This window comes from Colletotrichum graminicola (genome assembly GCF_000149035.1).
Source record: "Colletotrichum graminicola M1.001 genomic scaffold supercont1.27, whole genome shotgun sequence".
NCBI classification, from domain to species: domain Eukaryota; kingdom Fungi; phylum Ascomycota; class Sordariomycetes; order Glomerellales; family Glomerellaceae; genus Colletotrichum; species Colletotrichum graminicola.
In genome coordinates, this window is record NW_007361031.1 from 433,654 (window position 1) to 448,006 (window position 14,353).

The following is a 14,353-nucleotide window of genomic DNA, read 5'->3' on the forward strand; positions in this document are numbered from 1 at the left end:
TGGCGCCTGCGCTCTGTGCTCTGTGGTGGAGGACGCCAAAAATGGGGAAAGTCTCAACTCCAGCTTCTCCATCCGAACCCCGCAAAGCCACCTCTGCTGCAACAACAACAACAACCAAGATGTCTGTCGTTGAGTGATGGGGCTTCATTATTGCTTTGCTGGGCTTCGCAACTCGCCACATAGTTATCAATCGATTATAGGCGTATACTGCCACCGTGTAGCTAGCTAGAGTACAGTGGCACGAGTGGGTATGTACGTAGTAGGGGCCCTAACCCGACTCGGATAGCGGCGCCTTTTGCCGAAGACTGTGCCGAAGCGGAATCAAACCGCCACGAGATCGTTCATACCAAGGCTCGGCAGCAATTGTGTCTACTCCACAGCGATACCGGCCGTTTTCATGCTGGGGCGCATCTTGGCGGGTTTGAAATTCCATCATCCCATGCGCTCTTTACCTACCATGATCTTTGGCCTTTCGTCCGGGTACGTGGTCTGGCACTCAAGTTCTAGGACGGATAGTTGCTGTGGGGTGATGCCGGTCGGTGCCTTCTCGCTGGTTCGGCATTGCCCCTAGAGGGAACTCCATTGGAACTCGACGCTTAAGAGAGAATCAGGGGATAAATTGTTAGAGGACGTATTAGGTCATTGGAAACTAGCCCTCAACAACAACAGTGTCTCTGAATATTTATCCCCGTGACTTGTCTGTCTGGGTTGGTTCCCTACCTAGGGTGCCTGGGACAATGTTCAGATAAAAGCGGGTCTGTAACTGGCTCCAAGTCTTATCGGGCGGTCGGCCAGGGATAAGTTTTCTCCCAGCGGCTTATCGGCCTGCAGGATGCCCCACGCTTCAAAAAATTTCCCTTGATCGCGGGTGGTTCTGGGTGTAGACGGAATTCGTAGTCGCCGCCGTATTCGCAGTGTAATTGTGTTCTTGGTCCATTGCACTTGTCGGCCACGAACCAAACAGCTCCATTGCGCGAAAAATCACGGTGCTGATCCGTCAAGTCGTCAAAATGGAGCAGAGTCCCAAGCGACGCAAAGTCTTTCACCAGGGCGACTCCAGGATCGCGGCCAATATTGCGACTGCGAGTCCATTCGTCTTGCAGACGGACGAGCTTCTAAAGGAGGTCAAGGTTGACTATTCCGAGGCCTTGGATGGCGCCGACACACTACTGCATAAGATCAGGAACCTGATCGGAGGCATTGAGTCTCACGGCCCTATTCCGGTTGGTTGAACTCACGATACTGGCTCCCCAGACATGTAGTTGCTAACCAGACTTCCAGATCGCCGAAGCCACGCGCAAATTCCAAAAGACTCATCGCATAAAGATTCCTTACCCGGAACCGAAGCCCGCCGAAGATGCGCCGTATAAGCTCTCCTACGAAAAGCCCGCGACTTACAACGTCGTTGGAAGTTATGTTTCGAGAACTATGGTCCAGGCTCAGGCCAACAAGGGCGTTGATATGATTGTGCAGATGCCCGCCTCGCTTTTCCAAGAGAAGGATCACCAAAACATGCGCTACTTTTACCGGAGAGCGTACTACATTGCCTATATCGCGGCGAACTTGCGTAAGGAGCTCGGAGAGTCGGCTGGCTTGGAGTTCGAGTACCTGAACGGAAACGCCCTCTTGCCTGTCCTTTCAGTCAGGCCTGCGGCAACATCCAATCTAGGCGACGAGAGCGATGGAAAGAAACAAACCAAGGCGGAATATGTCATTCGGGTCATTCCCTGCGCTCCCGAAGGGGTTTTCCCCAAGACAAAGCTGAACCCGTCGTTCAACAGCAATAGAAGTGGACAGACTAACGCCAAGGATCCCAATGCCGCAACACCGTTCTACAACTCAACGATCAAGGCCGAAGACACATTCATCACGTATCTCCGTGTTCTGACCCGGGCCAAGACAGAATGCAGAGCTTTTGCGGACGCTTGCATTCTCGGAAGGATCTGGCTTCAACAACGGGGCCTTGGTAGTTCGCTATCTAAGGGCGGTTTTGGTCACTTTGAGTGGGCCACCATGATGGCACTGCTCTTACAGACAGGTGGACGAAACGGACAGCCAGCGCTTTCTTCGGCTCTGAGCAGTACGGAGTTGTTCAAGGCTACTGTCCAGTTCCTCGCCTCTACCGAGTTCTCCAAGAAGCCCTTCGTATTCGGGACCTACAAGCACGGCGCCGAGGTCATCCGCGAGAACGGCCCCGTCATGTTTGATCCGGATCGCGAAGTCAACATTTTGTACAAGATGAGCCCTTGGTCCGCAAGTCTTCTTCACTTTCATGCCTGCACGACCATGGAGGTGCTCAATGACACCCTGGCAAACCAATTTGAGCCGACATTTATCACTAAAGCCGACATGCCGCTACAGCTATACGATGCCATTTTTGAGATCCAAAACGTTGATAGCAACTCGAAGAGCAACAACCCTGACCGCCGGGGAGCCGTCTGGGACCTCAGCTTCAAAGCAAATGCGCTTCTCAAGAAAGCGCTGAAGGAGAGATCCCAGCTGATCCACTTCTGGAGCCAAGATCCAGCGTCCTGGCCAATCACCGGCAACCAGCCCCGGGGCCTTCCCAACATTCAAGTTGGTATTGTCTTCGACCCCGCCAACATGGGACGGCTGATGGAATATGGCCCATCAGCCGAGCTGGAGAAGGATGCCGCAAAGTTCCGTAAATTCTGGGGCGACAAGGCTGAGCTGAGACGGTTCCAGGATGGCAGCATTCTCGAGTGTGTGCCATGGACGAACAAGACGGCCGCGGGTATTTGCGAGGAGATTGTTCGCTATATCCTCCAGCGTCACCTGAGCCTCGGCGCTGGTGACCTGCGCTTCCGTGATGCCGAACTCCCTTCGTCTTTGGACATTTCGCCCCTGGACAAAGAAGCCTTCGAGGCGGCGAGAAAGGCTTTCGGGACCCTGGAACAAGATATCCGCGGGCTGGAAGACATACCGTTGTCAATCAGGCAGATCTCTCCCGTGGTTCCTGAGCTCCGATTCGCCTCGTTCAAGCCACCATTCACACTCTCCCAGAAGACCAGTCCCCCAGCCATGGATGTGAACCTTTACTTTGAGGCCTCCAGCAAGTGGCCGGAAAACATTGTCGCCATCCAGGAAACCAAGATTGAGTTCCTCCTGGACATTGACCGCAGATTACGAGCCGTCAACGACAGCATCACAACGAGCCTGGGCCGCGACAATGCGGCGCGCGACATTGACAACCTGGCCTACCTGGACATCATTTATGAGACAGGGGCCGCGTTCCGTCTGCGTATCTACGCCGAACTCGAAGAGACACTCCTGGACCGCCAAGCCAAGAACAAGACCCTCAGCCCCCAGATTAGAGCCGAAGCCGAGGAGGCTCTCTTCAACCTGCACTGGCGCTACAAGCACTTGCCTCTGCACACGCAAACGATCACAACCTACTGCACGCGCTTCACGACCCTCTCTACAACGATTCGCCTCGTCAAGCACTGGTTCAACGTGCATAAGCTCGCGGGCCACGTCACCGAAGAGCTCATTGAGCTGCTTGTCCTCCACGTTTTCCTCAACCCGCACCCATGGAAGGTACCCTCGAGCCCCATGTCGGGTTTCCTCCGTACACTCCTCTTCCTATCCCATTGGGACTGGCGCGATGAGGCCCTTGTCGTCGACTCTTCGGACGACATGGCGGCCGAAGACCGCGCCATCGTCTCGCACCACCTCGAGGCCTGGCGCGCAGGCGACCCCAACATGAACCACGCCGTCCTCTTCGTCGCCACGCCCCACGATCACCTCGGCCTGGCCTATACCCGTCACGGCCCCTCGAAGCTTCTTGCGACGCGCATGACGCGCCTCGCAAAAGCCGCGAGTAGGCTCGTGAAGGAGCGAGGCATCGCCCTCGACGCCGCCGAGCTCTTCCGCCCCTCCCTCGCCGACTATGACGTCCTCCTCCACCTATCCTCTTCGGCCCTGAAGCGTGTCGTCCGCGACGCTGCCTCTGAGGTCGGCACGCGCCACTCGCTCTTCAAGAACCTCGATGAGCGTACCGGCAAAGTGCCCCTGCCCCTCGCAAGGCACCCAGCGACGGTGTTGTTGCGTGAGCTCGAGGCCGCGTACGAGGATGCCCTCATCTTCTTTCACGGGGCACCGGACGACGTTGTCATTGGCGCCATCTGGCAGCCCAAGCTCCGCAGCAGGCAGAATTTCCGTGTCGGTCTGCCATACAACTTCCGGCAGGTCAAGGACGCTGGCGATGAGGAGGCTGACCCTGTCGAGGTTAACAAGCCGGCTATCCTGCTGGAGATTGCCAGGGTCGGTGGCGATCTGATCAAGCGGATCGAGCTTACCGAATGAGGGAAGCAAAGAGAGCCAGGGGGTCAAGACGTAGCTGTAATTTGTTCATCATAGCGGGTTTGGGAAAAGTTTAGGCCACAAAACTCTAGTTATCTCGGAATCACAATGCAAACCACAAGTTCTCGGTCCGTTCTGGACTTGAGTGTCCAATGTCAAAAGGAGCTCCGATGTACTTAAAGAAATTTGTCTTTGGTTATGTTGATTGTAGCCCTATTCAACCCTTGATTTCCCCAGAATGAAACGCCGTTGCCATGATATAGATGCCTATGCACACCAACAACAGCCTTTGACACAAATATTGCCTCTTTCATCATCATGCAGCAAGCCCAAGTGTATTCAGCTTTGAAAGAAATAAAAAAGAGCCCCCGAGTTCATTTTGTTCATGCTAATGCTGGAGCAGCTTCTGGCCCTTGCCAGTGTCGGCGACCTGCTGGGTGGAGAAGGCGCAGAACTTGTCTTTGATGGCTACCACCTCGTACGTGCCTTCTTGGCTCGCGCGAATGATCTTGCTGCTCTCGTACGAGACGTCGTGTCGCGTCTCGAGAACCACGCTTTTCTGGCCCTTGCGAGCATTGGAGCTGCGTGTGTAGGTGAACTCGAACGGTGGTGTGCCCCAGAACTCGAAGAGGATCTCAACCTCGTTGCCTTCATGTATATCTACACGAGTCTGTCGACCCCTGCTGATTTTGACGGCGGGAAGAGGATGAATCGTCTTAGTAATATCGACTGAGGCGCGACACTCTGAGGCCTTGTCAGAGATGGATGTAATGGTGAATTCGCCAGGAGATTCAGCGATGCGGCGGAAGTTGGTTGTTCCAGACTTGGCCTTGCGTTGCTGGCCCTGGAAATCATACCAGATCTCAAAGGGAGGTGTGCCGGAGAGGGTGTATGCAATACGCTCGCCAACACAGTAGTCCCCTCGGCTCTCCAGCGGGTAAATGGCCGGGGCATCGTGGAGGTGCACCTGTACAGATGGTGCACCAATCTCGTACTTCTTTTGGCATCCGCGCGCATCTCTCACTTCGCGAATGCGAACATGCTGTATTCCAAGACGCAGATGCTGCCTTGGAATGTGGATGCCGTACGAGTTCGTCTGGATTGACGGGATTCTGTACGTCTCAGGGACAGTGCCGCTGTGATGTTTGATCTCGATTTCGACGTAGAATGGAGCGATACCGTTGAGAGTGATGGGAATCGTGTCTTCCCTGTCCTGCTCCGTCTTGCAATACTTGAACGACTGCCCAGGCTTAACGAAGGCAGCAGATGGCTTGGCGTTAACACGCTGAGCCACAGTCAGAGAACGAGAATTTGTCGCGCTGTCGTAGAGATTATCTGCCAAGTCGGAGAATTGGTAGGTGTACTCTCCGGGCTTCGAAGTATCCATCGGAATAGTCGCTTTGTTGAGGGAGGTGTCCAGCTCCTTTTTACTGATACTACTGCTAGAGGCATGGCCCTTGAAGCCAGAGCCAGTAAAGGGACTGTACTTGACACTGTAATCGACATGGAAGGGAGCAGAACCTATTTTTGTTAGCAATTAACTCCTTTAAGTGGTTGACAGACTCACCCTTGAGGTTGACCTCAAACGTGTCGATGTCCCCCTCGCAAATATCACGTTTGATAAATTCCTTGCCCTTCAAGACAACCGTATCGGACTGTACCAGGGAAATCTCCGGCCGAGGATACCAATCGATTTCGAACTTGGACGCCTGAGGATCCACGACTCCGGGGCATTGTTTGTCTTGGACGTCGACAATCTCGTACAGGCCACGTGCTTTAACGGGAATGATGTCGTTGTTGTTCCTCAATTTCCGTTGGTGGACAACATCGCCTTCATCGGCATTGCGGTACGAAACTGTCCAAGGACCATCTCCCTGAAGACGCAAAGGCAGCTTGACCTCGGCGTGTTCGATTGTTTTGAAGCTCCGCTTATTCTCGAGCATTCCGAATGCGGCACGCGGCCGCTGGCGCCTGACGGAAATCTTCAATTCGTCCTTGAGGAATGTGCGACACCCCGATTTGTCCTGAACGCTATTGAGAGAAAGTGTATACTCTCCGCCTTTAGCAAGGGGCTTGGTCTTGATCTTGTACGTCGAGCCTTGAATGTCGGTGACGCGCTCAGCCTTGCGTTTGCCATCGTGTACAAGCTCCCATTCGAGCGAAAAAGGGGCGTCGCCAAGAAGAAGTATATCAACCTCGACTGGTTCGTCCAGGCATGCGCTCTTGGATCCGGTACTGTGCTGTATGACCGCTGAAGCTGCCGGTTTGACGTCTGTCTCGAGTGTTATGTCGGGGCTCAAACGCTGACCAGTGTAAATCGCATCGTCGATGGACTTGAAAATATACTTGTGGTGTCCGGCTGCCGTGGGCCTGAGTTCAACTTGCTGTCTGAGACCCTTGACTTGTACCGACTCATGCCTGGTCTTGAGTTTTTCGTCAACGACATCATACCGTACCACGAATGGCGGTGTTCCAATCAGGTCCAGGTCCACACGAAGTCCCACAGAGTTTCCTGCACACTTGTCGGGTATCTCCTCAGAGCGAATCGATAACTGCGGCTCCAGAGGGTTGAGCAAAAGGCATGAGGATGGCTCCTGTACTTCTCCTTCACAAGAGCCACTCGAAATTGATTTGAGGGTATAAAGCCCTGGCTCCGAAACAAGAGGTTGATCATGCGAGTTAGCCGCGGAATAGGAAACCACAGAAACCTTGTCGCCGTGGTCTCCGCTGTTGGTCAACGAGTCGATGGGCGAAAAGTCCCATGTCAAGTGGTGAGAGGTATCTGGAGCGTTGCCATCGATCGAGAAGCGAACAGGCAAACGAGCCTCTCGTCTCTTGGCAACTTTGATAGGGTTGCGTAGATCGCAGCCTTCCAGCTTGACCTTGGGTCGCTCCTTTACCTTGAACGTGCGGGCCAGGTCCTTGGGCCGGGTACGGGCTTCAGTCTCGTCTGCAGAAGGTGCGTACTTCCGAACATTACCAAACCCGTCAGTAACCTCATCCACAGCATACTGCCATAGACCTGGCTCATCCAGGGTCTCGTTCAGACGGACTGCCACGGTTTGTGGCTTGACCCAAGACGTATCCTCGTCGCCAGCAGGAGTCAAAGAGGAAGAAGGCGAGCCTAGCAAGGGCGACGTATAATCCTCGGGCTGTAGGCTCTGGAAATGGAAACTCTTGTCCTTGTCTTTCACTGTTCGGCTGTAGACAATCTTCAAGGGCGGGGTTCCAGTGACATCGACAAGCAAGTCGGACAAGTCCCTGATGCAGCGATCCTCGTTGTCGGGAGTTCGGAATTTTGCCTTGGGACAGGGCACAACATATGTGTCTCGGGTCGCGCGCTGGACCTCGAGCTTGTATTCATCCAGAACCTTGCCGAGACGGTAAACACCGGTCTTTTTGACCGGGTATTCGATGATGTGGGCTGCTGGGTTGGATTCTGCCGTTTGATCCTTGATCTGCTTCGCAATTTTCCTAACCTCGCGACTAGACAGTTTGATGGTTTCTTCTTGGTTGGTATAGAGATCAATGCGAGTGAGTTCCATTTCTGCGGGTATCGTTGAGTTAAATTGGATAGGCAGCCGGACGATCTCTCGACCATCGCCGATGCAGAATGGGGTTTGGTCAAAATTCAGAACCGCTGAGCTAAACAAGCATGTTAGCAATATGCATTGCATAGTTGGTGAGCTGTGACCTACCCCTCTGGCAAAATGTTGATTATCTGTCTTCCCATGATCAAGGAGTGGTTATGCAAGATGCTCGAGACCTTGACAGTGTGCTCTGAAACGGCAACCTCGCGGTCGTAGAAGACCTTGAAAAAGCCAACGAGCCATGGCTGAAGTGGAAGCTGCTTATCGGTTAGTTCCGTTCGTCTTCTGGATCCGAGAGCCCGTTTCCTCCTACGCACCGGAATGTTGAACATCAACATAAAGTTGAAAAAGGCGTGGAAGAGGAAAATGCCTGTAACGACGGGTTGCGACATCTCTAGCCATGGTATCCTCATTTCCGGGAGGCCGAACAGGAATCCAAAATCAATGAAGACCCATTTGAGAAACAGCCAAGCGGACGTGTCGTTATCCTCCACCAGCTTGATCCAGTCATAGAACCTCCATGCCAGCAGACCAACATAAATGGCGAAGGCGTAAAAACGCTGTTGGGGTGCATCGAGAACTGTCAACGGGATGACTGGCTCGGTCGCAGGACCGCCTGGGGAGACATTTTCGGGGGCCAGGGGCAGCGCGGACGATCGGCTGCTCTTCTGGGAGGAGACGGAGGAGTTTGGGTCGGGGTCTTGTCGTCGGGATCTGCCAGGTGCTGCGGTCGCTGGTGTTTGTGGAAAACCACCAGTCCGCTGTCTCGGAGTCGCGCTCATCGCATGCCGTGCTTAGGCTCGCCTCATAAGAATCGCAGCAAGCAAAGGTCACCGTCAGGTAGCAGAGGTCTTCGAGTGATGTGGGAGGGGAGACCGAGGAGCATCAAAGCTTGCCTGGCGTTGCAAGCTACTGTTGACGTCGCGGAGGTAAGAGAAATTACTGGCAGAAATACAAATCTTCAAAATTTCCAGCGAGTGCTCGTCACGTCTAAACGCGCCTGCCAACAACACCCACCCGCCTTGTCCTGAAAGACTATGATTGGCATAGCGGCCGCATAGTGGGCCCGATCCGAAATACTAACAGGGTCAGAGCTTCGCTGCAGCTGCCGTCCGCGCTGTAGATGACAGTTCCGATGGCCTGTGCGAATCATACCACAGACGCCCGCTTACCCTGCTGTTGTTGTTACCTCACCTTCAGTTGACGTCGTTGGAGTTAAGAGCGGGCTCATCCCAGGTGGGAGCTGTTGGAAAGGCACGAACCCCCCCGTTTCCGAACCTTATCTTGACACGGCATGCGGCAATACAATCAACTGCATTGAACGTAGCCCAGGCGCCACCCGTAACATCCGCTAAAGGCTCTGAATCACCATATGTAAAAGGTGCAGTAACTGAATCATCATCAGCAGTTGTTGAACTATCCTTGCTTTAGGTATTGACCAAGGATCTGAAGCTAATCTAAACTACAGGTATGCCTCTTACAAGTTGCCACTGGTCCGTCCTTCAACGCCAGGTGGCTTTGTGTGTTTTCCATATTGTCATCAACAGCCATTTTGTATAGTCTTTCAAATTGGTAACGATAAGTCAATCAATGGCTATGCCCAACCTTCCGTCTTCTTTGTGGTTCTGTCTCTTCCCTTGACGAAGCACCTTGTCCACGAGCCCTCATCCGCCTTTCCCACATCAAACACCAAAGTCACCTGCACCTCACAAAGCCAACAATTAAACCAATTCACCTTTAACTGAAAAGTCTGACATGACCCCTCTATGAGGCGGTCTACACGGATCACCCTGCATTCCGTTCCTTCTTTGGACTCCACGCGATTCTTCTTCCTCGGAAAAAAACCACCCCTGCCACAATTCTCCCGCACCCAATCCCTTTCCCTCCCACGTCGCTTGCGAATCATTTGAACTTATACCAAATACTTTCTGCTTTCATGCTGAGAAGTCCTCAAGAGAGCAATCGAATGCCTAAGCCAAAATCATTCCAGCCAAAATGACATCCCCAAGACGTGCGCGCCCCGAACTACGAAGCCGCTCGGCGCGGGCAGGCACAGTTGCGGCAGGCGCTGAGTTACAACCCATATCTGACGAACATCCGACCGCAGACAACGACCGCGATACATTCACAATTAACGAGAGTCCAGAGGAGGTCTCTGTAATTGCTACCGTGGCAGGCCTTGCCCAGGTGAGACGCTTGCGTTCTCAGAAGAGGAAGGAGTCGCCCCCGAAAGCAGACAGTGAAGCTACAATGTGCGACTCGAGACGGAATCCTAAGCGGAAGGCGACTGAAACCGCTGCTGGCGCTGCTCAGGGGGCCAGGGATTATCAGGTGCTTCTCCACGAAGCTCTGGCGCCTATAACCAAGGATGAGCTTCAGGAGTGGGAAGGCTGGTGTGAGGTGGAATCTGAACCGGTCAGTCTCCCAGACAACCAATTTGCCACACATTTCTAACATCGCCTTCAGGCCTTCTTCAATGCCATGCTCCGAGAACTGGGTGTTAAGGATGTCAAGGTTCAAGAAGTTTTTTCAGTCGACGAAAATTATGTTGCGACCCTTCCACAGCCCATTTACGGTTTCATTTTTCTCTATCAGTACTTTTCCGAGAATTATGAAGACGATGAAGTTGTTGACAGCAGGGATCTTTGGTTCGCGAACCAGGTCTGTTCCTGTGACGTCTCTCCTCTAGCTGCATCCAACACTAACACCCACACAGACTACAGATAATGCCTGCGCAACCGTCGCCATGACGAACATTCTCATGAACTGCAAGGACGTGGATCTCGGCACGAATCTCCAAGAGTTTAAGGATTCCACGAGTAACGTTAGTACTCCACTACGCGGTCATGCCTTGGCCTCAAATGTATTCATCCGTTCGGTCCACAATTCTTTCACTCGAAGAATGGATCATCTGAATGCAGATCTCTTTCTCGAGACTGAAGCCGCCGATTCCAAGAAAATGAGTCGCAGAGGACCTGCGAAGAAGACCAAGAAAACCAAGAAGCAGAAGATGGACTCGGAGTCGGGTTATCACTTCATCGCGTATATACCAGCTAATGGCTCGGTATGGGAATTGGATGGCCTCAAGACAAGGCCTGTTTGTTTGGGGCCCCTAGAGGACAACGTTCACTGGGCAAACCTCGTCTGCCCTGAGATCCAAGCACGTATGCGCCAGTTTGAAGAGAGTGCCCTATCATTCAACCTGCTTGCGCTGTGCAAGAGCCCCCTAACCATCATATCTGAAAATCTCGCGCGTACAATACACGCATTTGAACTCCTCAACAGCCGCACAAACCGTTTGAGCGGCTGGCAAAGTCTTGTAGCCGGCAACGAGCAACCACTGAAAGGTGACGAGACAGAGCGCCTCGCCGACTTCGGCATTGACAGCTCAGACTTGGTAAAAACTGAAGTCGATCCAGCATTCAAGAAGAAGGTCACAAACCCGTCCATGGAGGCTATGGAGCTATTCGAGCTCTACAGCGATCTGGTGACACAGCAGAAATCCTTGATGGGAGAGTACAACACAGAGATCGCCTTTATGAAAGAGGACGAGGATCGGGTACAGGGGCGCCAGAAAGACCACTCTCCTGCAATCAACCGATGGGTACAGAAGCTGGCAGAGCACGGCGTTCTTGCCGATTGGGCTACCGATTCGTAGAGGGGCGCTCGTAGGAGAGGGGCGCAAACCCGCACGAAACAGCGTTCTACGAAGAACCGACACAAAACTTTCAATCTCTGGGCGTTTGGGGTTCGGGGAAAGCGCGTGGTTCAGCATCAGCGAAAAGCAAGTCTGCCTTGCGGTGCTAGCCTTTGCGGCCATTGGGGCGTAGCATTGACGGGGTGAGAGGAAACCATGGGGTTGCGCAATAAGTCTAGAATGGCTATTAGGGCCTTTTCAGGTCTCGATCGACCTGCCAATGATACCGACGTCTGAATCATCCTGGGGTGTATGCCAACTCGTCGTTTAATGGGATAAAAGAGCAACTTTCCCTATCAAATCGTTTGAAGAAGAGCCCTGTGTCGGAGAACATCGCCGCTTCTGCTTCCTCGGCATTCCGCACAAGCTCCAAACTTGAGGCTTTGACCAGAGAGAAAGTCCCCTGCATGTTTGGAGGTGTTCTAAGAAGTAGTCAGTCATGCCTTAGTAGTCATTATGCGATCAGTAACTACTCACAATAGCCTGTAATATGAAACTGATCCCTGAGGAAGCACCTCTCCGCTGATCACGACCCCGATAGAGCCGTATCTTCTGTGACGCACGACACTTCCAGTTTTAAACTCCATATTGACCTGCGGTTCACGGAGCACGGGTTCCTGCTCATCCGCTTGGCGGATGAGGCGAAGTATATACTCGAGGTTCGGAGCGGCAAGGAATATGTTGCCGTTCGGTTGAGGATGAGTAATGTAAATCTTCTCCACCAGCCAGGCGTCGTCGAAACGAAGCGAGTTGAACCTGAGTGCGAAATGTGACGTGACGTCCACAAACGCTCCTGGATCAAGAAGCGCGGTAGCCCAGGCGGCGGCGTAGACGGACAGCTCCAAGTTCTGGAGAGCAGTTCCGGTTCCGAGGCCGGCCAGAGTCTCGACCGAGACGTCCTGGGATGCCAAGAAGAGGTTTGTATGCCTGATGTTGTGTGCCAGTCGTCCGATCATGGTCGAGACTGCAGCCGGCGCCATCGTGTCAACATCCAGACTATGCCACCCGACTTGGGCGACGAAATGTCTAAGCGTCTCTTTGCTAAACTCTGTATCGCTCCCGTATGGATCTAGATACATCCTCTCGATAGGTCGCGAGGGGTCTGTAACTCTGGAGCCGTCTAGTGTTGTTTCCCGAGTCGCAAAGACCATCGCAAGGACGTGTCCTGGAAGCGCGCAGCAATGTGCGTTCAACCCTAGCCTTTCACCAATGCAGCAGAAAATGGCGGCTGAGACCATGGGGAGTGACTGATGAGCCTCATCACGGAGCACGTGGCCTATGAGACAATTCCGGAGGTTGCGATAGTTGGTTTCTGGGTCGATCATGCCGGTCAGGTTGTTGGATTTCAGCCAACGGTTCAAAGCCAGGGACTGTTCCCGAATACAGAGGCTGTCAAAGTCCGAATGGCTGTTCCGAAAATCGACAGCTAGACGGTCCAAAACTCTCGAGACCTGATGCAATATTAGTCAAGAGCAACTTAATGAGCTTAGGATGGCGTACATCATTCACATCGCCAACATCGTCTTGAATGACGAACATGTCAAAGGCCGCGAGTGCGCGCTCTAATCTTCCAGGCACGACTTTCGGAACTTGGTCAGGCCTTAACGGCTCGAGTACCTCCTCGTTACGAAGGTCATCCCAGATTCTGACAGCGGCACCTCGACGGATGCTCGCTAGAATGGCATTGCTGAAATACCTAAGCGGTGTTGATTAGCCAAAGACCGGGGAACTTGAGGGACCCGCGTTTCCAACCTCCTAGCCAAGACGTCATCAGCAGTGTCTGGAGTTTGAGTTTGGGTCAAGAGAAAGTCCTTTGCGTCGTCACCAAGTGTACAGATTTCCTCAAACTTCTTCACGCGACCGTGCTTGGTAGCCAAAATCCCATTAAATAGGTTGACAACCTTGGCGTGTCTCTTTTTACGGAGGAGAAACAGCTTTTTCCAAGGGACACTTGATGCAGGCTCCTCCAATTTCTCACTGAAATTGTGGCCGGGTTCCCAGAATCTGAAGGCGTTCAAACAGTAATACCGCCATAACAACGGCTCCTGAGCAATCCAACTCAGACGCCTGGAGAGGGGATGCACTGCGAGCAGATTATCTTCTGGTGAGATGTAGTGTAGAATTTGGCGAATGATTTCCTCTGGGATCTGTTCGAGCGATAACATGGCGGCAAACACCTCCTGCGCGCACCGTCAAGCTGGCCGAAGGGAGAATGAGACGTGGCCGCAATCGCAACTGCAAACAGCCTATCAGGGTTGCAAGAGGACTTATACTGATGTTGGACACAAAGAGTTCGAATGACCGATTAATTGTGTAGATAGATGCAGAGTATTCTTGTGCAAGGCTTTGGGCCAGGTATTGTGGATTATGTTTCTGTAGAAGGATGAGGCAAAGTGACGACGACATAAAGTGGTTGCATCACAAACCGAAGTTGTTTCGCCCCCCCCTGAAGTGAGTGTCTCAAGCCGGTCCACGCTATGCCCACTGATGTTTTGTAGCCAAAAAGTGGAAACTTTTGGACATGGGATTCTTAAACTGCGGGGACTTGGATTTCCTCGCCGATGTGATTGGACCATAACATAGGCCTATCTCATTGGTCGAAAACTGCGACTTCTTCTTTCATTCATCCCCCACCTCGCTAGTCCCAAAGTGGATTACGAGTAAACAACGCGGTCTGGGATGTGACCGCGCACCCTTGGTCCCTTGCTCTCTCTCAATGTTCCCTTATCAACACTGCGATTGA

General features: G+C 52.9%; 4 protein-coding genes across 4 annotated transcripts; 2 read left to right on the top strand and 2 right to left on the bottom strand.

Moving 5' to 3' along the window:
- Nucleotides 1-1,010: 1,010 nt before the first annotated feature.
- Nucleotides 1,011-4,326, top strand: GLRG_06764 (nrap protein; the record flags this gene model as incomplete). Its single annotated transcript, XM_008097618.1, has 2 exons — nt 1,011-1,223; nt 1,282-4,326. 2 exons carry the CDS (start codon nt 1,011-1,013, stop codon nt 4,324-4,326), a joined length of 3,258 nt encoding a protein of 1,085 aa, XP_008095809.1.
- Nucleotides 4,327-4,711: 385 nt separating this feature from the next.
- On the bottom strand, nt 4,712-8,695 carry GLRG_06765 (uncharacterized protein; the record flags this gene model as incomplete). Its single annotated transcript, XM_008097619.1, has 4 exons — nt 4,712-5,844; nt 5,891-7,968; nt 8,022-8,170; nt 8,231-8,695. The coding sequence occupies 4 exons, from the start codon at nt 8,693-8,695 to the stop codon at nt 4,712-4,714; spliced, it is 3,825 nt and encodes a 1,274-aa protein (XP_008095810.1).
- A 1,468-nt stretch (nt 8,696-10,163) lies between these two features.
- Nucleotides 10,164-11,571, top strand: GLRG_06766 (ubiquitin carboxyl-terminal hydrolase, family 1; the record flags this gene model as incomplete). Its single annotated transcript, XM_008097620.1, has 3 exons — nt 10,164-10,328; nt 10,380-10,574; nt 10,630-11,571. The coding sequence occupies 3 exons, from the start codon at nt 10,164-10,166 to the stop codon at nt 11,569-11,571; spliced, it is 1,302 nt and encodes a 433-aa protein (XP_008095811.1).
- A 277-nt stretch (nt 11,572-11,848) lies between these two features.
- On the bottom strand, nt 11,849-13,775 carry GLRG_06767 (F-box domain-containing protein; the record flags this gene model as incomplete). Its single annotated transcript, XM_008097621.1, has 4 exons — nt 11,849-12,032; nt 12,088-13,061; nt 13,111-13,306; nt 13,363-13,775. 4 exons carry the CDS (start codon nt 13,773-13,775, stop codon nt 11,849-11,851), a joined length of 1,767 nt encoding a protein of 588 aa, XP_008095812.1.
- Between the last annotated feature and the right edge of the window lie 578 nt (nt 13,776-14,353).